Here is a 27,033-nt window from a genome sequence, read left to right on the forward strand (position 1 = left end):
CAATTATGCACTGTCTTGTATGCCTTGTCCTGTTTCCATTTGTAAGGCTATGGATAGGCTCAAAAGAAGATTCCTATGGAGGGGATCGAGCGACGCCTTTAAGTATCATTTGGTTAGATGGGATGATGTATGCTTGCCCAAGAATATGGGCGGCTTGGGAATTCGGAAATCTAAGGATATGAATCAAGTGCTGCTTCTAAAAGGGCAATGGAAGTTCAATACCCACTCTTCAAATCTTTGGAAGGAAATAGTTCTCGCTAAGCTTGGTGGGGACCCTCATTGGTGGATGTCTGGAGGAAATCGAAAAGATTTTTCCTCAATATGGTGAGCATTATACCTTTTGCTTCCAAAATTTTATTCTGCAAGTAGATTCTATGTGGGCAATGACAGATCGCTCAAGTTTTGGGAAGATTTGTGGATAGGGTAGGTGCCACTGCAGGTTGCATTCAGAAGTCTTTTTCTCCTCACATCTCGTAGAGACATATCAGTAGCAGAAGCCTTTGAGGGGGGGTGGGGGGGTATGAGCCTTCATCCTAGAAGGGGTCTCTCGGATAGTGAGGCCCTGGAGGCTAGTCGTTTGATGGACTCTGTTGCTTCAGTTAAAATTCGTCTTTTGGAGGCTGACAAGCTCATTTGGTGGTCAGACAAAAAGGGCTCATTCACTGTTTCATCCGCATATGGCTTCTTAAATGGCGGGAATTCGTCTTGGAGGGAGAATGAGATCAACTTTGTATGGCGTATATGTGGCCCTCCAAAGATAAAATTCTTCATGTGGAGTGCTTGTCAAGGCAAGATTCTCTTTGCAGATGTGCTTAGAAGAAGAGAACACCCCTCTATTGACCCCCTGTGCCCATTTTACAACTTTGACGCTGAAACCACAAGCCACATTCTTCTTCAATGCATGTTCTCTTGGAAGGTGTGGACCTGCATTCTTGGTAAGTTTGGGTTACAATTCTGCATGGCGGCTGATCTATTCTCGTTCAGTAAGTCTCTCACTGGTACCCCTCTGCCTAGCCTTGGAAAAATGATGCTCTCTGCCTGTGTCAGTTTCATCCCATGGGGGTTTTGGAATGAGTGCAATAGAAGACGTTTTGATGCAAAATGTGAATCTGTAGATCGGGTTGCGGAGCGAGTGGTGGTCATATATCTACTTGGCTTCTGACCAAGGAAGCCTTCTCTTCTTTTATGGGCACCTTTATTCGTGAAAACTGAAGAAATTTGGCTATGATGCACTCTGGGAAAAAGTTCTCGGTTTTGCAAGAATGGACTCCTCCTGAACCTGGTTATCGTAAGTTAAATTTTGATGGCTCATCTCTTGGTAACCCTGGGATTTTTGGTTTCGGATGAGTTATTTCAGATCATTCCGGCAATCAACTTTTCTCTTATGCCGACCCTCTAGGCATATCCTACTCTACGTCTGCAGAGTTACATGGCCTCCTCTCCGGTCTCCGTGTCTTCAAAGAAAAATGCAGTGGGCCTCTTCATATCGAAGGTGACTCAAAATTGGTTATAGGATGGTGTGAGAGTGCATCATCTACCCTGTGGAGGCATTGGGATACCTTTTGGGAAATTTTAGAAATTATCTCAATTGTTTCTTGTATTTGGACTCACATTCCAAGATCTGCTAATTCGGCAGTAGATGTGCTTGCCAGGCAAGGAGTTACCCTACAATCGTTGGTTGTAAGGGACTTGCTCCCCCAAATTTTGTAATTTCTCTCGTTTTATTAATACATCTTTTTCAAAAAAAAAAGAAAAAAAGGAGAGATGAGAGGTAAGCGAGCAAGAGGAGATCGAGAGATAGAGGAAGATGATTCTCCAGAGCACCCCAAGAATTTCTAGAAGAGATGATGCTTATGGAGAAAACAATTTCACTTTAGAGAGAGAATCAAAGGACAATCGGGGCGTTCAGCAGTGTCTAACTTATTAGCGATCGAACGAGGTGTCGAGATAGGTGGTGCCACCTCCATTTCAGAGCATGAGGAAAAGGAAGATGGTGGCTGTAAAGATCACAATCGCCTTGTTGCCCGTGGTGATGTCTGAGCAGAAAGGCAGACTGTCAGACATGGTGTAGGGTAGGACAGTGATGGTGAGGATTCAGTCACAGATTAGTAAGATCATCAGACAACATCGTGAGTTGTCCTACCTTAGTCTCTCAGTTAATTATTTTGAGAAGTAGGTCTTGGTTGCGGGACGATCCGAGTCAACACGTTATTTTACTACAATCAATCCGGGCCCACTCATTATTTTGTTGCCTCTAATCTGAGCCCATCCAATCTGAGCCACTCGGCATTCGACTCACGGCAACTCAGATTTGACTTGGGCAGATTTCCATGCATTACGTTGCAAAAAACCTGTTACGAGACTATTACATCGACTATGTAACCTCCGATACGCCGTTACATTTAGTTTGTACTGCCTGATACAATCATTGTAACGGTCAACTTCATCATCAGTGACGGCCGATACGAATCAGACTCAGGATATTTTGCCGAAATATTGGATATCTTGGTTCTATTTCATCATCCTTTAAATCAAATACTAAAATATCTATTATCATAACTTTGGTACTCATGAGCATTAAAAAAGAAAAAAAAAGTAGTCTAGGAGATGGATTAGGCGTGTTTTTGACAGATCAGTGGAGCAACAATTTGAAAAGGAGGCAAGCCAAATACAAAATAATTCGTAGTCTCTTGTGAAAATAATTTTATCTTTTGATTGCCACTGTATGATTGTCAGTCATTAGAACTGTATATGTTGATGTTTTGTTTTCGTTTGTGAGACTGGGATTTTCTTTGTTTATTTGCATTTGCTTGTTTGACTTTGCATGTGAAGGAGTTCCTATTGAATAGTCAAATGTTCGACCTTTGAGAAGTCCAGTTATTGTTTGTGGTAGTATCCTTGGACAGTTTCATGATCTAATGAAAATTTTCTAAACTGGTGGTCATGTACCAGAGACCAACTGCATATTTGTTTTTTTTTTTTCTTTAATTGTATGCTCGTCTTTTTTGTCAACTAGGTCTTGCTTGTTACTGTCGTACATTTTTTCATTGTATTAAGCATTATGAAAATTATTCCTGGGGATTTTTTTGATCATGTGTACAAGGTCTCAATTTTTTTGCTACTTAAAGTAATAAGATGTATGTCCTAATATACAAATATTACTCTTGGTAAAATTTGGTACCCAGTGCATAAGGGAATAATTCTTCCTTCTTTTTGTAGTTGAAAAACAATAAGGTATAAATTTTTCTCTCTTATTCTATTGCCATCACTAGGCTTTCAGCAATTGTGGCACTTAACTTTACAAATCTGACATGGAAGCTTAGTTCCAAACACAAATATGGGTAACTTGGTGTTAATAGGGGAAAAATAAGCAAAAATTGGATGATAGAGAGAGAGCAGATTTGGTGCAAAAACAAAGAAAAACAAGAACCTCAAATTCCTAGTCTCCTCTTCAATTTCTATTCTATTTATAGATTAAGAATGACCTTTAAGCATACAAAATATTCTCATGTACTCCCCACAAATGCCCTAAATTATTTTGTTACAAATTGGGGGTACTTTAGTAATTTCATGTGTGGACAAGTCTATAATTTTGTAGTCAAAAGGGTCCAAACTGATTTTCTTTGTCTTTGAATAAACGAATATACATTTTGGTGATGGCACAATGTTTGTTGATTCATCATTGATGTAGTTTCTTTTGTATTTTCTCAACTTGAGTTTGTTAGTCCTTTTTTTAAAAAAATTGTTATTTTTATGAAACTCCAATAATTTCTTATTTGGAGGTGAACTCCAATTAATTTTTATTTTGGCAATTTTTTTGGAATAAGATGGAAATTGGGGTGCAAATGTATGAAGGATGGTATATTGAGTGAGAAGGCATTTACTACCTTTCTTTGAGGGGAGGCTTCTCCTAAGTTGATTTACTTTTGAGGAGGGTTGTCCTCGTACTTCTGATGGGTTTTAGATTTTAGTATGGAATTGATGCCGCCTTAGACTTTTTAACAGAAAATTGGGATGCTAAGATTACTCGTAACCTCATTGCCTTTCATATTAAAATCGGGAGCACGCATGGCCCAAATAAGTTCTCTTCCTTTTTCAAAAATTTCTTTACAATTTTAAGCAATGAAGCAGTGTCCAGCTCAATGGAAGACTACTATTCTTTTTCTTATTTCTTTGATAAATGTTAGCACAATCTCATTGAAGAAAAGATATAACAAAAATACAAGAGTTACATCAACCTTCCATCTATTGAAGGTAATTGTTATTCATAGATGTTGAATCAAAAGTTGACTGACATAGTGGCTTGGTGATTTGGTTCTTGGTTCTTTGTTTTTGGTTTCCATCTTGGCCTCATCTCTGTCTTTTTTATTTATATAACTTTCTATTTGACCAATTTCAATAGATTAGTATCATTCTCTGGTTTTTGGAGTTTTCCCTCGTCCTCATTTGTTTGCTACCACTCTTGCTTGTCCAGTCTAGCAGAATCCTCCTCAAGCAAACAATATGAGATCCTAATTCCCATGGCTCTACAATTTGACTATAATTTTATTTTAAAATAAGCTGTGTGCTTATATGCCTGATATGTGTTGTGCCCTTAATAAGGTTAGTTGGTATCAGTGTAGCTAAATGTTACTTTACGCAACATTTTTAAAAAAAATGCAATTTTAGATCTCCCTTAATGAGGTTTGGCATGTATGGTGGAAAGATGATTTCGCATAGAAACATAAGATCCAACTAACCTAGTGCATCTAATGGTTTAAATGGTTTCATCGTGTGTATTATTATTTTCTGGTCAATTGAAATGCTTGTATATTGTTCATCCCATCTATTCAGCCATTTTGAAGTGTATTACACTGAAGTGTACTACCAGGATTTCATCTTCCTCTCATGTTTTGTTCCTTTTGGGTAAATTTACAGTCCTATAGCATGTAAGATGTGAGGTATATTTTTTATTAACTATTTGTAAATTTCAACATTACACCTAGCTGACAACTCGATTCTTCTTTATTGTTTATTCAGTTGATCTGTTGATAAAGAACTCACGGTACTATTGAAGACAGAAAACGTAGAGGGAGGGAGGGGGAATGATGAAAACAGATGATTTGTGATTATATATGGCGATGACTGCATATTTCTTGTTGGTTAGATCATCCTTGACGATTTCCTCTAACTACCCTCAGCTGCCATCTGGCTGTGGTGGCGGACAGATTCATTTTGCTCATGTTCCTTCTGTTACATCTTTTTTGAGTCTTACAAAGCAAATCTCTGTCTCTTCCTATGATGTCTTACCTCACCACAGAACTGGCATTCTGATGCCACGTTTTCCCATTGTGCAGTCATCAGAATTTCATTGTCTTTTGAGCTTATCACAGTATGGCAATGGAAATGGCAATGGATCAATCAACAACAATAATGGTAACAACAATAACAATGATGATGGAGCTGATAATCCCAATGGTGAAAATCAAGCTCATGCTAAGTGTTGGCTTCTTTTTCTCTGCCTCATAATTTTTCACTCTAACATTCATAATCCCCATAATATTAACAAGGGCACGTTCCTCTCCTTGACTGTCTTGATTTGCTTTTGGCAATGCCAAATCTTGGCAGCTCTTGCCAAGGTGCTTCATTTGCATCTGCCAAAGTTTGTGTGGGAAGTGAACAGAGGGAAGTGGACGAAGCTCCTCTCTGATGATTCTGAGGATGCTTTTGTAGTTGACATGCAAGGACGATCATCAGAGCCTCTGAGACAGTGGTGTGTGCATCTTCTTCTTCAGCAAATGCTCCCAAAGGGCTTCCCTTACAGTGTCAGCAGTGACTATTTAGAATATTCCCTTTGGAGAGGGGTTCAAGGAATTGCGAGTCAAATCAGTGGGGTCCTTGCTACTCAGGTTCCTATCTCTCTTTCTCACTCATGCTCTCACTGCATTGCACTCTTTTAAATTTTTAAGGAGTTTCTATTGTTAAAAAAAAATCATTATAAAGCTTTTGGTTTTGTAGGCATAAAGGATTTTGTTTTCCATATCTAGTCTCCCTTTTAATACTTTCATGTTCCACTATGATGTACGTTAAGCTTGACCAAATTCATTTTTTCAGCTTGATCAGTTCTCTTGAAATCTGCCCACCATATTGGACTGAAACTGGTTGAAAGGTCCAAGGCCAATTTTTGTGGTGTCACTTTGAAGAATGTTTGCATGTTTTACATAGTACATTTGTTTCTCAAAGTGAGGTCAGATTGGAGGATACTAATTAAAATGTCTGTTACAACCCCTTCTATTTGGTTTTAGACAATGTTTACAAGCAGAGCAGTTTCATCTGTTAGACTTCTTTCCTTGAAATGAGTACTTCTATGGTTTCATCTTTTGCAATAGATACAGAAGTGTACATTTTATTGCAAAATTTAATGGGAAAAAAGTGGGAAGGCTTGCATTGTGGATGTTGACAAAAAAATGTTGGCAATTTTTTATTTTTTGAATGTCGAAATTGATATAGCCAAACTAAATTTACATATTAGAATAGGATGGTTGAGAAGATGGCCTCCTTGAACAAACAAATAAAAAGAACTTAAAAAATACAGGAAAAAACAATCAAATAAAAAATCAATTGTGTTGGACTCATGTTCTTTTTTTTTTTTTTTTTTTTTGTTAAATTGTGTTGGACTCATGTTGACAACCAATTTCTCCAAATCGATTCCCCCTTTAGCTAATCAATCTGAAACTGAATTCAACAACCAATCAATATGACTCTAATAAACCTGAAGTGTAGAAAGCAAGTAAGCAAGCTGCAAAAAGTGACCATCTAATCTTGATGGCGGAGATTCTAATCCTTTACCCCAAGTATTAATAGTCAGAGAATTGCTCTTTGTGATAATTGGTAACGGAAAATGTCCCTGCACAATTAAATTCTTTGAAGATAGCACAAACTTCTGCATTTGTGGAGTCTGATTCTCCAATTGGGCATGAAAAAAAGAGGACTTGGAGTTCCTTGTGATTTCAATTATCATCCCCCAATGGTTTATGGATAGTAAGGTACACCATTTCTATCAAATTTACTATTCCACCAAGTTGATAGAGGGATATCATGGATCACCGACACAAAAAAAACCCGAACCCCTTGGGGGTCCCCCGTCGTCCCCCTCCCTCATCTCTGCACCTCCACTCCGAGTGGGACAAGTCTCAGAAAGAGAAACGAGAACCACACAGATTAAACCAACGCAGCAAAAACAGCAGCCAAAGCTACACGGATCACTAGCAGAGGAATCTAGTACGAAGCTCCTAGAAGATGAGCCAGGATGGCAAACTGTCATCAGCTGCACATTGCGACGAAGAATTAGGGTAGAGGATCCCACAACTCTTCATTTCCAAAATGGAAGCGCCTCCATCTCCTTTTGGCTAGCAAAGGACAGAAATGGAGAAACCGTCCGTATCCTCTCCCAATCTGGAGCAAAAACTTTTTTCATCTCAACCCCTATCAGAGCGGCAGAAGCATTCGGCGTCATCTTGGACAAGGTCTTGGTCGGTAGGATGGGAAGAAGCTCCAGAAGGTCTTCTCTTCATTGGAGACCTGGAATTCCAAATACACATGCAGTACCATGGAGGGAAACACGAGTGTTCCATCATGCAACGACGAGGGAAAAAAATCATGGGTATGTTATTTCTCCCTCAAAGCCCGACCTCTGGTCTGGGATGGAAGAAATTCCGCCTCTCGCTCTCACAAGTTATTCAGAAAGCCCCCCCAAAAGCCAACATCACTGCCCCGTACCAGAAAAAGACTGACCTTCCACCTCCCACCATCTCCCCCCATGAAAAAAACCGCACCTCAACTCCTGCTCCCTACCCCACCACATAACCCAGAGCCAAACTTCAAAACTGCTGCCCTTGCTCACATAAAAAAATTAACAACCAGAAGAGCTACATGTCACTGATTCCCCCAGACCAAGCCCTAAGTGAAGGAACCAAGCGCTTATCAATGACCGCAGTCATCTCAATCCACCCCGATTATAACTCAGCTAAGCAGATCGGAGATTGGATCTAGAAAAACGCTAAAGTCCTCTGGCTAACACACCTAGGATAGACAATGCCTCATTATCTTCAGATCACAAGATGATCGAGATGCTCTGCAATGTCTTAGAAATGAAGCTGACTCCCCAATTTTGTGTATGGAAAATCGGGCCCCTGGCCTCACAATTATTGGCCACTGGGTGAATGCTCTTGGCATCCCCACGAAGCTCTGATGTTGCCATACCTTGGAAAGCTTGGTGAACATCTTCGGCGAGCTCCCTTGGGCTGAAGAGAAACTGACGGACCTGCTATGGGAAAGATTCTTCCTCAAGCCTAAATCCCCAGTAAGTGGTTCTCATCTCATTGAGCTTATTTCCAGAGACTTGTCTGCCTGGATCATCTTGGAGTTCGAGGAGATGATCGTTCTCCCCTCCATGACTTTTGGCTCGCAAGATCTTGTACTGAGTCTAACTCAACTTAGCTTGGACTCGAAGAGTGCTGAGTCAAATCGGGACCGAGCCAACCTTGAGTTAAGGAAGGAGAGAGTCAACCCAACTCAACAGTGCACAGTCTCCTCGAAATTCCCATCGGGTACCTTCTCGAAAATAAATTTGAAAAATCTGAACTCTAGAAAAATCTTCCCCCAAACGTCCCCTCACCGCCTATCACCAAATCCAATATGAACCAACCTTTCATCAGTCCGGACTTGTCAGATCCCTTGACTGACACGCTTCGTCTTGCCTCGCGCAAAACACCTTCCTTTTGCCCAACACATGGCTTTTCATTGATTTCTGCCCAACTTCAAACATTACTCATCATTATACCTCCCTCCTCGATATCTTTTCAAGCTCTTCATACTTGGAGCCCTGCGCCCGACAACTCAACCCGGCCATCTTCATGCCACGCGCCCCTTTTCCGCCCATCCCATCTCTATGTCAAAACATTCCTTCCTCCCATTCCTCTCCCCCACCACACATCAGCCAAAATCTCCCCGCTCCCGTCCTTTCGATGCTAGAAACCAACCTTGGCATGCCTGTCTCCTCGACTGACACGGGCCCACTCATCTCTCCTTCCCGCCCCTTGGACTTTCACCGACCCATACCCAAAGCCCGAAAAATATCCACCATGATACCCCCCAGCTCGAGACTCTCTCTGCCCCTCTCAGCACTCAACAACCCATCCTGCCCAGCCCCACTCCACATGTCTCCTCTCTAACACCTATCGCCTCTTTATTTGCCCCTCCTCCCCTAAATCCAAAAATCCCCTTTGAACCCCAACCACACACTCCCAAATCACCGAAAACAATCATCTTTACCCCTACCCCTTTGATAGATCTCAAACCTTCAACTCCCCTGCCTGTCCCTCTCAATCTAGACCTTCTAGAGCCTTCTCCTCAGTCCCCCCTGAGACTGAGATCCTCGAAAAACCTTCAACAAATCATCTGTCCATTCAACCCCTCCACCTTGAGCCCCGCCACCCACTCAATTTGAACCCCCCCCCCGCTTAACTGCCCAACACCCCCCATCATCCTTTGCCCAACACCCTTGGCTTCAATGGGTCCCAACTCTAGCAAATCTCTGGTGGACACTGATGGAGAGTCCTCCAACAGAGGTTTTGTCACCCCCTTTCCCTTTACCTACTCCCGAAGAACATAAAAAAAAAAATGCCCTCCCACTCCTTCTCTCTCACTTACTCCAGAAGAAGAAACAAAAATAAGGAGAAGAACATCACCCCTGGAATAATATTCCCCAACTCCTGACCCTCCCTCCACTCCCTCTCCCCCCCGACCCCGTTGGCTAGGCAACTTCCCTATCATCTCACGCAGGGAGTGGGTCACAAATATGCAACAACATATACTGACCCATTCGGACGGTGTCCCTCCACATCAACTGGAGAAAATGTTGGAGCTAACTTGGGAGTTATCCAAATACTATCATAATGGCATGATAATTCTCTCTTGGAACGTCAGGGGAATCAGCTCGCACTCCAAGTGCGACATCATCAAAGTAGCTATTTTTGACTACAAATCAAATATTGTAATCCTCACTGAAATTAAGCTGCAAAGTTGTGATAATTCTATTGATCAGAGTCTCTGGTACAACTCGGACCCTGAATGGGCAACGGTTGATGTGTTGGCCACTTCGGTGGCTTTCTTGTTATTTGGAACCCTAATTCGGTTGAAGCCATATCATCAAATTCTGGCCTTTTCTCACTCTCTATTTGATTCTGAGATAGGACTTTGGGCACTCACTGGGCCTTTGCGAGCATATATGGCCCATCTCAGCATGGTGATCAAGCCACATTTTGGGATGAGTTACTCATGCAAGTTCAACAATGGGATTTACCTTGGCAAAAATAAAAATAAAAAATCCCCCACTATGAGAACCTTTTCGGATGTCTTTTGCAGTCTAGAACTTCTCGAAATACCATTATCTGGGGAAAAAATTACTTGGTCCAATGGACAAAACCCCCCTATACTCTCCAAATTAGATTGTTTTTTGGCAAATAATGACTGGCTGCATCTCTTCCCCAACACCTTTGGCCAAGTCCTTAATAAAATTGGCTCTGACCACTAGCCAATCCAAATAAATACTCAGCCCCCATCCTGGGGACACCCTCCATTCCGTTTCGAAAACTCCTGGCTTCTCAATGATTCTTTTGTCTCCCAACTGAAAGAATGTTGAGAAGCGTTCAGTCACCACCCAAGCCTTGGATGGTCATTTCCCATGAAGCTCAAAGCTCTAAAGCTAAAGATCCGGCCCGGGGCTCGATGCCTCTCTGCTACTGCTGTATCTGGGAAAGATTCTATCTGATGCCGTCTCTCTAAGCTTGATCTCCTCGAAGAGCAAAGGTCACTCTCTTCCTCTAAACTCATTCTTCAAAACCATTTAAATTCTGATTTTTCAAATCTTCTTAAGAATGAAACCCCTCACTGGAAGCAGCGGGCCAGATTCCGCTAGTTGACCGACAGTGATGGAAATACAAAGTTCTTCCATGCCATTACCTCAGCTTGTCGGAGAGCTAACCATATATCCTCTATTCATGATGAAGACGAGGAGATTACGGATAACGTCTCCGTTGCTAATGTCCTTCTAAAGTTTTTTTCAGATCTCTATACAAAGGAGTGCTTCAACCGTCCTACTCTTGATCAGATCGGAGTTCAAACGTATCTCTACCTCAGAAGCTTCTTTTGAAACACCCTTTCTTTCCAGAGGAAATTGATGTGGCTACACTTGGTCTGCCGAAGGATTGAGCCCCTGGCCCAGACGGGTTCAATGGAGAATTTTACCAAAAATCTTGGGGAGTAATCAGAAATGATGTCTATACCTTTGTAAATTACTTCCATCAAGCAGGCATCACTCACAAATCCATTGGAGCCTCTTTCATTGCCCTAATCCCAAAAAAAAACAACTCAACCCTCCCTCAAGACTTCAGACCTATCAGCCTAACCACCAACTCATACAAATTTTAGGCCGAATTCTTTCCAACCGTCTAAGGGCCATCCTCCCCCGTGTTATCAAAGTGCCTTTATCCGAGGCCGCAATATCCTGGACTCAACAATGGCTGCTCATGAACTACTTCACTCTTTCAAAAAATCCAATCAACCAAGAGTTGTCATCAAACTAGATTTCGAGAAAGCCTTTGACCGGGTCAATTGGAAGATGATTGACCACCTCTTTGGTGAAATGGGCTTCACAACCTGTTAGAGATTCTGGATGAGAAGTTGCATTTCTAATGCTTCATATTCTGTTCTTGTCAACAGTAAGCCATGTGGGTACTTCAAAGGTACAAGGGGTATCAAACAGGGAGACCCATTCTTTCCTTTCATCTTCATCCTTATTAGGGAACACTTGTCTGCCATGGTTTGACTGGCTAAAAGGTCAGGGTGGCTCAGCCCCATCTCCCCTGATCCTGCACAAGACATTGCCCTCCTTCAATATGCGCACGACATCATCTTCTTCTGTGAAGGCTCTTTAAATCAAATTCACAACATTAAAGCCCTGCTTAACTTGCTTGAAATCTCATCCGGCCAGAAAGTGAGTTGGCCAAAATCATCTATTACTAGATTTAACATTGAACCAAATCTGTTAAGCTCTATGGCAAGCTATCTTGGATGTAAAATTGAAATGTCTGCATGCACCTATCTGGGGCTCCCCATGACCCCTAGATTACCATCCAAATCTTTTTGGCACCCGGTCATTGAGAGATTGGAAGGGCGCTTGGCTTCCTGGGGAGGGAAATTCCTTTCCAAAGCTGGAAAACTGGTTCTAATTAAATCCTGCCTCCATGGAATACCTAGCTACTATCTGCCCATGTTCCGATGTCCTGCTTCTATCAAAGATATAATTGAGCTACTTAAAAGAGGATTTTTGTGGGGAGGGCCAAATGGTGAAAAAAATATCACTTAGTAAAATAGGAAGAGGTCTGCAAACCAAAATTCTTTGGAGGACTGGGTATGTGATACTGCCACTACTGATTCTGCTCTTCTCCTTAAATGGATCTGGAAATTCAATCTCTACCCTGACCTAATCTGGAGAGCTTTAGCAGCTGCAAAAGCTAACAAACAATTGGGTTGGTGGACGGAGGGCGAAGGTACTCGCCTCTCCCCTGCTTGGAAAAAAATCGTCCTACTTCTCCTTGATTTCAAGAAAGCAGTCAAATGTCGGCAATGGAACCTCAACAAAATTTTGGTCTGATTGGTGGACTAGACATTCCAGCCATGAATCTATCTCTATCCTTGCCAGAAATACTGCTGCCTCTATCTCAGAGATGTGGTCTGAAATTGGGGGATGGAATTTAAACCTCAAAAGACATCTTTTGGATTCTGAAGCCATTATGGCTTCCAATCTCCTATCAAGCCTACACTCTGTCAAACCCAGTAACAAACAAGATACTTTGATCTGGACACCTTGTACATAAGGGTCCTTCTCCACTACTTCAGCATACAACTTCCTCTGTAACACATGCTCAACCCAATCAAATCACCTCGTGGCCACTGCTTGGAACCTCCTTGCCCTGCCACGTGCAAAAATTTTCATCTGGACTGCCTGCAAGTATAAAATCCTCACCTTTGACTCTTTAATCCAGCGGGGTACCCCAGTCCCGGACCCCCCTGTGCCCTTTCTGTAAAAATGTTCCAAAAACAACCAATCACATTTTCCTATCCTGCCATTATGCCCACTCTATCTGGACCTCTCTTTTAAACAAAATCGGGCTCCAGTACTGTGCTACATCAAATTTGTCATCCACTATCCTTTTACTCATTGATACTAGATTCCCAAAGCTAGGAAAGATGATTCTCTCGTGTTGCATTGGGTATATCCTATGTGGACTATGGAAAGAAAGAAATAAGAGGAAATTCAAATTCAAATCTTCCCCCACTGAAATTTTGACTGATTACATTACCGACCAAGTATCTATCTGGCTTCTAAACCAAAAATAATTCTGAAACTTCAGTAGCTCAAAATTTAAAGGAAATGGACAATTGGTTGTTGGACTATCTCAGCCCTCTTGCCCCCCGATCGTGGTTATCCCCCCCCCCCCCTCTTGGGCCACTTCAAGCTTAATTTCGATGGGAGCGCTCTTGGTTGCCCTGGCCCTGCGGGATATGGAGGAGTTATCCATGATGCTAACGGTGATCTCCTCTTCTCTTTTGCGGGCCCTCTTGGTATCTCTGACTCCACAATAGCAAAACTTCGGGATTGCTGAATAGAATTCAAATTTTTTCTAGCCAGCTCACAGGCCCTCTCTGCATCGAAGGCGACTCAAAGGTTGTCATTTATTGGTGTGCAAACTCCATCATACTTCCGTGGTATCACTGGGACATGTACTCATAAATTTGTAATTTAATTTCCCTTTTGAATTGTACTTGGAAGCACATTCCTCGTTCTGCCAATCATTTGGCAGACATTCAGGCTAAGGCGGGCATTTCACTCCAGCACCTTGTTGTGGAGGAAGACCCTCTCTCCTAGGTTTGATTTGTACTACTCTCTTCTTTTTAATAGTCTATTCACAAAAAAAAAAAATTATTATCTTCCCCCAATATCTCCTGGTCCTGGTTTGCCTTTAATGCTTCTATCAAGATTTAGTTTGAGTGAGCCGTTCAGGGGAGGAATCCATTGGTTCCATCAGATCTTTTCTATTTGACAGCAAACAACCTGATTCTGCCAATTCATTCTTAAAGCTGCCCCAATGTAATCATGAAAATCAACCAATAATTATGCCCATGAGAGAGCAAGATGTACCGAATTCTCAATTGCAATTCCCTTTGAATGTGCTTGATTGGAGACAACTTGTTCATTTCTTTCCAACCATAAACTCCATGTTGCTGCTACCTCTAGAATTCTCCTCAAGGTCTTACCTAGTCTAGAAAGTGGAAAAGAAGCACTTTCGGCCAACCGTGGCATCAAAGACTTTGGAAGACATAGAGATAAACAAACATTGTGCTTACTCCTTCACTTGGAAAAGAACAATGAAAAAGAGTATGATCGATAGGTTCTTACTCCTTGCTACAAAATCTAAATGTACTAGTAGGCTAGAACCTACATCGACATAACTGATGACATGTGATAAATCTCCCTTTTTTTTTTTTGAGATAGTGCTGAGTTATATTAACCGGCTCTGAAGAGCAAGATTACAAGGAGGGGGAACCGTCCCAAACAATGAGAGATTGTTGTGGGATGCTCCAAATTTAGCTAGCCTATTAGCCAAAGGAATTGGCTGATCTAGGAATGTGATTCCATGTTCAAAAAATTGAGGATACAATGTCTGCAATATAGGAAATTCTCTTCAATCACCAGCTTCCCGTGAAGGCGGTCTTTGAAAATTTTCAATCCATGATGAAGGGCAGTCATTTCAGCAGTGTTGGAGTTAGCCATACCAATCGGCCCCGCATAGGAAAGAACAGTCTCTCCTATGGTTTCTGAAGACTCCACCCGCACCTGCCAGCCCGGGGCATCCTAAAGCACTCCTGTCGAAGTTTAACTTAATGTAGTCGCTATGGGGAGACTCCCACATTGCCATGGTCGATATCTTTTGGGGACCGCCATATGGGCCAGAAGACTCCAATTCCAACAAAGGGATATACTAGCCTGGGGGGCAAATTCCTTTCTGGTGAGCAGCCGGCTAGAGATCATACCCACAACACAAGAGACAGTACTTTCCAGGTTGCTGAAATTGGAGTTGAATCTCCGGTTATTATGCTCAAGCCAAAAACACCATGGGATTTGAGGAAGGCATGCAAAGAGAAACAACTTGCCAATTCTAGGCAGACGACTCCCCAACACCATTTGGAAAGTATCGAATAGGTCTTGATGGAGGCCCACTTGAATGCCAACTTTTAAGAAGATCGCCATCCAAACTTGCCAAGAGAAGCCACAATGAAGGAGAACATGCTGAACAGACTCCTCACAAACGCCACAAAGAGGGTAGGTACTATGAGGGGTGGTAAAACTCCTCTTGTGGAAGTTGTCTACAGTGAGAATTTGCTCCCTGATGGATGTCCATGTAAAGAATGTTATCTTGCTAGGCGCAGAGAGCTTCCAGGTGAGATTCATCTTGTGCTCAGGTAGGCTGGGGTCATCCTCCCTAATGTGGGAATAAGCTGAGGCCGCTGAGAAGATACCATTGATGCTAGGCTTCCAGATCAACTTATCTTGCACTTGATCCCGAATGGTGGTATTGCTGAGACTGGATAGGAGTGAACAAAAGCTACGGTTTCATCATCATTCAAACCCCGACGGAAGAGAAGACTCCAAGACTTATTTCTCAATGATTCAGCCATCGAGCATGACAAGTTCATAGCAATCCTGGATAGCCCTGGGAAATCCTCAGAAAGGGTGTGGGGACCGCAGACGGCGGCGGCCCTAGCCCTCCCGCCTTACTCCTCCTCGGGTATCATTGGGATCTCAGAGTGGCTTCCTTTGACGCCTTCTAGCCAATTTGGTCAATGGGTGACCATAATTGGCTTACCGGTGGAATTATGGCAGTTAACGATCTTCTCGAGCATCATCACCGAGTTCGGGTCAATCATTGCATTGGACCGCCTCATTGAGCACTAGCACTGGCTAGATGAGGGCCGAATTCTCGTCAACCCCCTTCGCTCTTGTGAAGGATAGCACTTCAGGTGTATTGTTGTTGACAACGCCCGTTTCTGGGTCCGGATCACCTTTAGTGCCATGGCGGATTTCCGGCATGGGGTGAATCCCCCTTCTAACGAGCCATCTTGAGATGCCATCCCCCAGACTGCCAGCTCACTGAGGACATCAGATTCTGATTCCACTCCGCTCCAGAAATCGTGGTCCGCCCTATGCAACCTAGGCACGATCATTGATGCTGCCCCCGCAGGCCCCCTGGCATGCTTGTCGCGCTCGCCTCCTTTATCCCTCACCCACATGCAACAAAAGACTCCTCACCCTTCTCAACCTCCCCCCGAAATTAACCCTTTAGATTTCCAACAACCTCTTGTCAACCCCCAGCTACCACCTCATCTTTACTCTGGAAATAACCACACCTCCATTGCCCGTGCGCCCCCCCCCCCCCCCCCCCCCCCCCCCTGGAGGTCCTCCGCGTGTTCCACGGATGCGCCCCACCTATAACCACCCCCCCCCCCCCCCTACTTGACATCCCGCCCCCCTTAACTATCACTTTGATGCCGAATCCTTCTCTAAAGGCCGCCCCTAGAGATAGCCAATCCCTTTACTGTTTGTCGGGGATTTTAACGTGACTCGGTTTTGCCATGAGAAGTCTCAGAGGATCACTACCTCCATAAGACTCTTTGCTGATTTCATTGGCTGCTGGGATCTTGATGAAATCGCCTTATCCGGGAAGACTTTCACTTGGTCCAATGGTAGACAATGCCCTATCATGTCAAAGCTTGACAGATTCCTTGCCAACAAGGATTGGCTTCAGTTCTATAGTAATTTTTTTCCTATTAAAAAAATCTCATCATTCGGAAAAAAAAAGAAAAAAGTCATTGCAAAATTGGGATGGGCAACTTTTCTGAAATTGAAATGTATGTGCAACATTGTGAAGAAAAGGGCTAAAACTTGAATGAAAGAACTTATTTTTGGAGACAAAGGAGCAACCATTAACCCATAAAAAACCAAGAAAATGGGGTAACTAGTCATGTCACGGAGAAAAAGAATTTGTTGCGATGTAATCATTTTCAGTTTATTTGTAAATGTTGCTGCAATTATTATACTGAACATGGGTAATTTATCACATTGATCTCAAGGTTTGCATTTGTTTAGTATTTAAAAATCATGTTTTTACCATTGCATTGTTGTGGTGTCTGATCATTGGATCTCTTGTGCTCGACTCTCAGGCTTTACTTTATGCTGTTGGATTGGGGAAAGGTGCAATTCCTACAGCGGCTGCTATTAGTTGGGTATTGAAGGACGGGATTGGGTATCTCAGCAAAATATTGTTGTCAAAATATGGCCGTCACTTTGATGTCAACCCCAAAGGGTGGAGGCTCTTTGCTGATCTTCTGGAAAATGTGGCTTATGGGATTGAGCTATTAGCACCTGCTTTTCCTCACCTCTTTGTGCTGATTGGAGCTGTGGCTGGAGCAGGACGATCAGCATCTGCTTTGATTCAGGTATAAACTAATGTTTTTAACATTTTCTAGCTATTTTTTATTTTTTTTGAAAATGATGTATATATTAACAAAGAGAATTACAAAAAACCAAGGAGCATATCCCTAACAAAAAGAGATTGAAAGGTTACTCCCGACTTGGCGAGCCCATTTGCTACCGAGTCAGCAGATCTCGGAAACTGAGATCAAATACAATAAAATTGAGAGGCATGTTCAAGAATTTCCCGAAGAGAATCCCAATGGCGCCACGTGGGGGGGGGGGGGGGAGATGTATTTTCTCACCAACCAATTACTACCTTTGAGTCCCCCTCAATGTGAAGAAGACAACTGTAATTGTCTCTGAAAACGAGGAGCCCATTGAGAAGTCCTTACAGTTCAGCTGTCATTCAGTCAGCAATGCCTAATGGACCAACATACGACAGACACTGATTGCCAGAGGAATCCGAGATAACACCCCCAAAGCCAGCAATTTTGGGGGGAGGGGGGGGGATGCATTTTCGCACCAACCAATTACCACCTTTGAGCCCCCCTCAATGTGAAGAAGACCATTATAATTGTCTCTGAAAACGAGGAGCCCATTGAGAAGTCCTTGGAGTTCAGCCGTCGTTCAGTCAGCAATGCCTAATGGACCAACATACGACAGACACTGATTGTCAGAGGAATTCGAGATAACACGCCCAAAGCCAGCAATTTCGGGATTGCGGAGAGAAGAACCATCAAAATTTAACTTTAGGAAACCATGATTTGGGGGGTCCATTCCTGCATGATTGGGTTCTTGGTTCCACACCGCATCTTGCAATGTTGCTCCAATTATCGCGGATAGATGAACCAGCAAAGAAGGAGAAAGGCTTCTTTGTAAGGAGCCATGTTGAGATCTGGCCCGACACACAATCAACGACCATTACCGCGTAATCACTTCTAGCGTCAAAACACCTACGGTTACGCTCATGCCAAAGCCCCCACGGAATGAAACCAGTGCAAGCGGATATCATAATCTTTCCTAGCCCAGGAAGGAGAGTACCAATGAGCATTTTGCTGAAAAAAATCAGATCAGCTGGCATACAAAATTGCAACCTAGTCTTACTGAGGATAGAGGTCCACACATTCCATGAGATAGAGCATTGAAGCAGGATGTGATTGGCTGTTTCGACTTCAGAGTTGCAAAGAGGGCAGAGAGGATCAATAGTTGGGTGTCCTCTTCTTCTGAGCACGTCTACCGTGAGTATCTTTCCTTGGCAGGCGCTCCATATATCTTTTCTAGCTATCTATTAGCTAACTTCTACAAATTAATGGGTTTTAATTCTTATTGGCATTTGATTCACCTTTTTTTAGTACGCTAGGAGATGGAGTGTTTACCACAGATGCTACACTTTCTATGTTCCATATTTAGTTCCTACATTTTTTTTTTCTTTGGATTGTTGTGGCCTTTAAAAAAACAATTTCTTTTTAATAAAATGCTTCTTTTTTATCAAGAGAAGTGGATGATTTATTAAGCAAACACATGAATTACAAGGTCTGCTAGAGTAGCCCTCCCTTTGTAACAAGTGATTAGAGTGAGGTTCCTTGCTTGGCGAACAAGTTAGCTTAAGAATTAGCTGAACGAGGTACATGAATCCATAAACAGTGTAAAAGTGAGACAATTTCAGAAATGTGGTGGAAAAGCACCAACTGATTATCACTTGAGAGTCACCTTCAATAATGAGAGGGTGATTGAGGTGATCACGATGAGCCCTTGGAGGAGGGCGAAGAGCTCAGTTGAAGTAGAGTCTCAAATATCCATTGGGCCAGCATAAGAGATGAGTGTGTACCATCAACATTGTGGAAAGCTTCACCATATCTGACAATGCCCGGATTGCCACGAGCGCTTCAATCAAAGTTAAGTTTGAGCGAACCAGGCGAAGGAGGTTTCCATGGAATGTTAGTGGGAGGACAAGTGGGGGCTGACAAGTTTTGCTAAAGCACACCAATTGGTGCGAAGTGAGGTGCCCAATAGGTTGGCGAAGTCCTTCTTGGTGTGGAGCCAGGAGGAAATTTAATTGACGATGATGCAAGATACGTCCTCTGCATTGCTTAAATTGCAATTGAACCTTTTGTTGTTTCTCTCCTTGCAAAGACCCCAAGGAATCTGCGCAAGATAGGCAAAAAGCAAAATCTTCCCCAACTTGGGTATGACACTACCCAGAATGAACCTACTAGTGTTGAGAAGATCACTTGGGAGGCATAACTGAAGCTCAATTTGACGGAGGATGTTTGTCCAAGCATTCCAGAGAAAGTGGCAATGGAAGAGGAGGTGGGGAATTGTCTCATCGCTCGAATTGCAGAAAGGGCAGAGCCTACATGGGATGTGTTGCCATGCTTTCTCAAATTATCAGCTGTCTAAATCTCGTTCAGGATTCCGTAACAGAAGAAAATTTTGATTTTCGAAGGGGCCAAGAGGCTCCAAGTAATAGCGGCATCATGAGATGCATGGTTATTGTCCAACCATTGATAAGTCTTTATGTTGAAGTAATCGAGAAAAGACTATTGCTCTCAAATCTCCAAATTATGTATCTTGATTGTTATATCGAATTTTGATTGGCTAGAGCTCACCAAGGAGTCCTGTTGGACACTTTGCAGTCAACCAGAATCCAAGCTAACAAATCAGACAAGCTAATCTGGTGGCCAGATAAAAGTGGCTTCTTCTCTGTCAGCTCCTCCTATCTTGTTATTCGAGGAGAGATCACTCGAGGTCCCAAGCATGTAGTGGAATTCACTTGGCGTCTTAATGTCCCCCCTAAAAATAAAATTTTTCATGTGGAGTGTTTGCCGTAATAAGATTCTCTCTGCTAACAACCTCAGAATTCGTGGCAACCACGAAGTTGACCCCATTTGCCCTTTCTGCCATGCACAGGAAGAAACCGTAAGCCACCTGCTCCTTTTGTGCCCTTTCTCTTGAGAGATTTGGATGTCGATTCTTAGCAAAATTGGGCTCCAACTCTGCTTCCCTGAGGAGTTGTCAGCCACCTACCGTATGCTTGCTGAAACTCCTATCCCTGGTATTGGGAAACTGATGATCTCTGCTATATCCGCATATATCCCATGGGGTCTTTGGCTGGAGCGAAATCAATGAAGATTCAATGCCAAACCCAGTACTCAAGATAGAGTTATTGAAACCATCTTAGGCAATATTGCTACTTGGCTTCACTCAATAAAGGCCTTCTCCCCGTTCTCTGGAACGTCCATCAGGGATAATTGGAGAAGCTTAGCCCAGCTTCACCTCTCTTCGAAGCCTCCTGTCATATGCGAATGGACCCCGCCTCCTGCTGGAGTCCTTAAGCTGAATTTTGACTGCTCTTCTCTTGGTAACCCTAGCTTAGCAGGGTTTGGTGGCGTGATCCGGGACTCTCTTGGGAACCAGATCGTCTCTTTCTCCTGGCCCCTTGGAATTGCAAACTCCACAACGGCTGAACTTCAAAGCCTCCTCAATGGGCTTCGTGTTTTTCGTGATCATTGCTCTGGACCTGTCCTTATCGAGGGAGACTCTAAGGTGGTGATCGGTTGGTGCCAGCATGCCTCTACTCCTCCATGGCGTCATTGGGATGCATTTTTTGAAGTTTTGGATATTGTAAATCTCTTGGAGTGTTTCTGGTCTCTCATTCCGAGATCAGCAAATTTTGCGGCTGATGTTCTAGCCAAGCAAGGAGCCTCCTTGCAATCTTTTGTTGTTAGGAGTTAGGTCCTTTTGTTTCTCTTAATAAAATTCACATTTCATAAAAAAAAAAAAGAGTTCACCAAGGAGTCTACTAACTAGTTGGGCTTCATCATCAACCAATCCCCGTCGGAAGTTGAGATTCCGGCAAGCATTGGAAGCACGTGACTCAAAAACCGAGGCGTTCTTTCTTGTACTGATTTTAAGTAGTGGGGTATAGGCATTGCGAAGGGGCCTATGTAACTCCACCAATCAAACAAAAAACTTAAGGACAAGCTGCATCCAACATAAAATCTAATTCCATGCTCAAAGGTGTGGAAGAGAGCGAAGAAGGATTGCCACAAGGGGGAGAGTCTTTGTTGTCTGCCACCAGAAATCCACTAGTCCAATTTAGTTTGGCAGCTATCATCAGTCTCCAAATTGATTTTGGGGTGTAGTTGAACTTCCAAATCCACTTAAGGAGGAAGGCTTGGTTCAAGTGCTTCCAAAACCACATTAACCTGAGGAACAAAATTACATCAAGATATATGAATAAGAATAAAGGAAATAACCAAAATACCCTTTTTCTTGTTTTTCAACTAGGAGGTACTGTGTTTTTCTGGGAGGAAACTTAATCACCCGGAAGAGTAAGAAACAAAATGTGGTTGCTCGGTCTAATACAGGACTGAATACAGAGCAATGGTCCATATTGTAAGTTAATGTGGGTGAAATGTGTTGCACAGGAGTTAGGCTTCTATTAGAAAGATCTTATGACTATGAATTGTGATGACCAGACAACAATCCAGTGTTTCATGAGAAAACGAAGCACATAGAGGTAGATTGTCATCTCATTCAGGATGCAGTGATGAAGTAGGAGGTGACAACCCCATATGTTCGGTCTGGTGATTACCTCGGCGATGTCTTCACTAAAGCGCTAGGAAAGTGTGAATTTATGAACTTTTGTGGCAAACTGAGACTCTTTGACATATATGGTTTAGTATGAGGGGGAGTGTTGAAAAACAAGTACGAGGGTATTTTGATCATTTCATGTTATTCTTATTCATATATCTTAATGTAATCTTGTTCCTCATGTTGAATTATGTCTATGGTCTTATTTTCATGTATATAGGACATGTAGAATGGGAGATATAAGTAGATGAGGGTTTTACTTAAGTGAGGGGTATACTTGTAATTTTTGTTAAACTCTCTTATAAATAGGTTGGAAGTTGTGCACGAGCCCCAATGCAGCTCTCTTTTCGGAGCTCCTCTTCTCCACTCTTTCTCTCTCCCTCACCCTCTCAATCTCTCTCTTCATCTCTCTATTTTCTTACTTTTTTTCAATTTTGAAGAGAATTTGCAGCAGCAATGCACTACAAAATTCGGAGGACGATAGAGCTCTGCCTTCCTCATTGAGGTCGAGGGCGTCAATTTGCAACACAAGCTTCTTTCTGAGCGGAGAGGAAGGCATGATATAGTTAGGCTCATTTAGTCTGCTTCATTTTCAGATTCTTAAGCTTTACGGTGACTATTCCACTAGTTGGACCTGAGACCCTTATTTCCTTCCACCAAGACTTTGTGAGATTGAGACATGCTTTATCCTTAAGCCAGAAATTTTAAAATCTGAATGGTTTATGACCCCAATTACTTGACTTAGTTTCAAGCTGAATAGGTCGATCTTTAGAAATAACCTTACCCAACACCTGAGCAGAAGCATTTGGGTAAATTTGACTCCAACTATTAGAGCAAAGAAATCGATCCAATTTGGAGAGAACAACTCATTGTTGGTTATTACTCCCAAGGAAAGTCTTTGCCTGAAGCAGGTATCTCTTCAAGACCGTTAGCTCCAATGAAATCACAAAAAACTTCTCATTGAAGCTGTGATTTGAGACACTGAAGGGGATCTCTCATTGCAGAACTTGATGGCATTGAAGTCGTCAGTGACTAACTAAGGACCATCCCAGTTCTCCGTAGCCATTGTTAATTCATCCCATAATTCAGCTTGGTGTCTATGGGTACTAGGGCCATAAACACCCCCAATGCACCATATAATGCTGACCTCTTTGTCTTTAAATTTACGAGCTTAGGCAAATTGCCAATCTTACCATCTTGCAACTCTAAAATGGCTTGATCCCGAGCAATCAAAAACCTCCAACCGACCCAATTGCAGCCTGGGCAAGCCAACCAGGATGCAAAATGGGGATAAGGCCATCGACTAGAAAAACATGGATTGAGTTTTGGTCTCTTGCAGGACAACATCATGAGCCTTCCTAGACTCCACAGTGTCCTGGATTGACACTCTTTTCTTGTGATTGCCTACTCCTCGAATGTTTCATGACATGATAATCATTTTCTACCTTGTGTTTTTGTTTGCACTCCTGGTTTATTTTGTTGATTGCTCATAACAGAATGAAAATTTTCAGCAAATTCAAGCATTATTGTCCAAGTTTCATCATCAAATTGGTCATTCCATCTCGAAGTGGGGTTAGAGGGTGATTCACAAGATTTTGGAAGGTGGCCCTAGTTGTGTTATCAGCTGGTGCTTGAAGAAGAAGGTCCCCTCCGTGGCGTCATTAGTCTATTTTTTATGAGATTCAGCACCTATCTTCTGATTTTGTCTCTTATTGGTTTCATGTACCTAAATTAGCTAATCGTTTAGCTGATAGTTTAGCTAGAGAGGGGGTCTCTCTTCAATCCATCATTGTAAGAAACCCCCTCCTCCTTGATGTATTGCAGCCTTTTGGCTTCTTAATACAACGTCCCCTTTCTGAAAAGAATAAAGAACAAAAAGGTTGTTGCATTAGTAGTTGCATCATCTTGCATCTTCCGCACAAGTCTTGAGGACAACATGTACGTCATGGTTAATTCACTCCGCTAGTTCTTTGTGAATCTTTCATTGATGTTGGCACCTTTGTGTTGGTACAGGTAATACAACATGTGTGTCAACATAGAGGTTAGTCAACCTGGTAGAATCCCTCTCTTGCTATCTCTCCCATATGTGTTGTGTCCAAGTTACATGGAAAGGGGTTTTTATTGGTGTCGGGCTTCCATAAATCCCCTAGAATTCTCTAGTAAGTTTTTCCATCACTTTGGAGCAAAGCTTGAAGACCTGTTACCTGCAATAGCACTCAGTGACTTACCTTCTGTAAGGCCTGCACACGTGGTTTGTTGTAGTAGCAGGAGCGCATCTAACCAGAGTTGCTGTGTGTGAACTTTCGTTTTTTGTTTCAGTTTCTGCTACTGCAAGAGCTATGTTGAGTAAGAAAATCAGCAAGAGTGTTCTCTCTGTGTTAGTAATTGGTAGACATTGATCCTCTCGGTGTAGTTGAAACAAGCATGAGTTGAGTCAATTTTTGTTAGTTCCTCATTTTGTATGAGGGTTTTGTACTTTGCCTAGAGTGCATCACATGTGTGTATGTAGTCCTCGTTGATCTAGTTCAATCTTATTTGGTCTCTTGGATTGCTTTGAGTGGGAGATTGTGTTTCCATGTAAGCAGCCTTGAGTATTGACCACCTTTCCTTTTGAGCGATCTTTTTAAACTTGACTTAGGCCTAGTTTTCTGGTATTTGAAGTCTTGTCATATGGCTTGGTGAAGTCATTTTATCTTTTCTGTTTCCCAAGTTGGGATTCATGTCTTGATTTTCCTGCTTAAAGGGGAGAAGTTCAATGCATCAGTGTTGGTATTAGTGAAGCCCACAGTGAAATCCACCCAAGAATTTTCGTGTGGTGATTGATCAGAGTTGTCAACAGGAGGCAAGCTTTCTGAAGACGTCCAAATTAGTAATGGGGAGATGGAAGCAGATGAATGTTGATATCTCTAGAGTTTTTATTATGTTCAAGCTGGGGATTATTGGCGTGTACTCTCCCGCATGTATTCATGGGTAAGAAAGAGTGTAAGTGTGCCAGTACTGATAAAGTTAAGTCCAAGAACCATCTTACACATACAAGCTCAAAACCCAAATACCAATTTTTGAAGCTATGATATGTTGTAGATTTCTTGAAGACCAATTGTATACATATATAATAGACAGAGGAAGTTATTTTTCAACCTCAAGCTACAAACCTAAGTTTCAGAAGTCTGAGTGGAGTTGAGAGTATTTTAGAGAGCAAGTTTAGTGAAAACGGTCAAAAGTAAAGATTTCTTATGACCTAGGTTCATAGATAGTACTAGATATCCATGAGGTAATTGTGATCAAGCCAAACTCAACCCATTATGAGACAGGTATTTGATATTTGATTGGGACTCTTAAGAATTTGATAAAGACTCTTAAGATATCCATTTTTTAATGGGTTGGACTCAGATTTCTCTTAATGATTTGGATTTTAACCCATTAATAGCCTTAATTATCAAGAAGGTAATGAGATTTTAAGGCTTCTAAAGCATCACATACTACAGATTACTCATACTACAAATTCCTCATCATTTAGATCCCAATGGAGATTGACTATCCAAATTTATCTAGCATTTGTCATGTGAGAAGCCCAAATAGAAATTTGAGCATTGTATCTGAGCCTAAAGATTGTGCGAAAAGTATTTGCTAGAGCAGATGTACCATTCCAAATGTCACACCACAATTTAATTCATTAAGATACCATCCTTGGCATGAAATCTGATACCCTGAAGCATAACTGTATCTGCCTGCAAATTTCTTTCCATAATCTAGTTGCTGAATAAGGAATTGTGGAGCCAATTATTTGACACACTGTTACTTAACCTACATACACAACCTCTAACTTATCTTCTCTTAGATGTGAGTATAGGCCAGGTAAGTCACCCATGTCATGGTAGCAATTTTTTTCTTTTTTTATTTCTATTATTAAATTTTAGAGGGAAAGGAAGTTGAAGCTTTCAAACGGGTAAACTGGACCCTTTTGGACGACATCATGACTCGCATGGGTTTTGGAGATCGATGGAGATATTGGATCAGGAGCTACCTGTCCTCCGCAACGTATTCTCTAGTCCTGAATGGAACAACTTGTGGGTGTTTTAATGGCTAGAGGGGATATAAATAGGGAGATCCTCTCTCCCCTCCTCTTCAACATTGTGGTGGAATTCCTCTCTGCTATGATTTGGCTAAATCCAACCAGCAGCTCCTCGGCTTTCAATATCCCTATCCTTCAATATGCGGATGACACTTTGATTTTCAAAGCTGGAACTATGGACAACATCAGAAGAGTAAAGGCAGTTTTGGGACTCTTCGAAATTTGCTCAGGTTAGAAAGTAAATTGGGGGAAAACCTCTTTGATTGGGTTCAATATCAACCCCAAACTCCCTCTCAGAAATGGCTAAAGTACTTGGTTGCTCGATCTCATCCACCCCTTGCACCTTCCTCGATCTTTCTCTGTTCACTGGCCATATTTGCAAAGATCTTTGGACTCCAGTTATTGACAAGATGGAAATGCGTCTTGCATCCTGGAAGGATCGGTTGCTTAGCAAGGCAGGAAGGCTAACCCTTCTAAAATCATGCATTGTTGGCATCCCAAATCATTATTTATCCTTCTTGCCTTACCTAGCTTTTGTTTGTCGGCAATTGGATAAGATGAAGAAGTGTTTTCTCTGGAGAGGAAGCAGCCCAGATTTCAAGTACCATTTGGTCAGTTGGGAGGAAGTCTGCCTCCCAAAGAGCCTTGGAAGCCTCAGAATCCGGCTTACCAGAGACATGAATCGTGCCTTGCTCCTTAAATGGATTTGGAGACTCAACTCTTTTGCTCCAAACCTTTGGAAAGATATGGTGCTATCAAAGCTCGACATTACTTCAAATTGGTGGACCAA

At 42.3% G+C, this 27,033-nt stretch overlaps 1 protein-coding gene across 9 annotated transcripts in view; it reads left to right on the top strand.

Annotated features, from left to right (window-relative positions):
- The window catches only part of LOC137951520 (protein root UVB sensitive 1, chloroplastic), a 43,590-nt gene that overhangs the window by 5,729 nt on the left and 10,828 nt on the right, over positions 1-27,033 (top strand). For 2 of the 9 annotated variants that reach the window (XM_068798223.1, XM_068798224.1), the window contains exons 5-6: positions 5,020-5,888; positions 17,323-17,598. In XM_068798223.1, coding sequence (XP_068654324.1) covers positions 5,115-5,888; positions 17,323-17,598 — 1,050 coding nt within the window. In that variant the 5' untranslated portion in view covers positions 5,020-5,114. Of the gene's footprint in view, positions 1-5,019; positions 5,889-17,322; positions 17,599-27,033 lie in introns of those variants that run through there. The other 7 variants (XM_068798229.1, XM_068798230.1, XM_068798225.1 and 4 more) reach the window with 6 other exon arrangements.

This window comes from Aristolochia californica, unplaced genomic scaffold (assembly GCF_029961685.1).
Source record: "Aristolochia californica isolate CCGP_79_NKW_82.1479 unplaced genomic scaffold, dmAriCali1.0.hap1 SCAF_15, whole genome shotgun sequence".
NCBI lineage: Eukaryota > Viridiplantae > Streptophyta > Magnoliopsida > Piperales > Aristolochiaceae > Aristolochia > Aristolochia californica.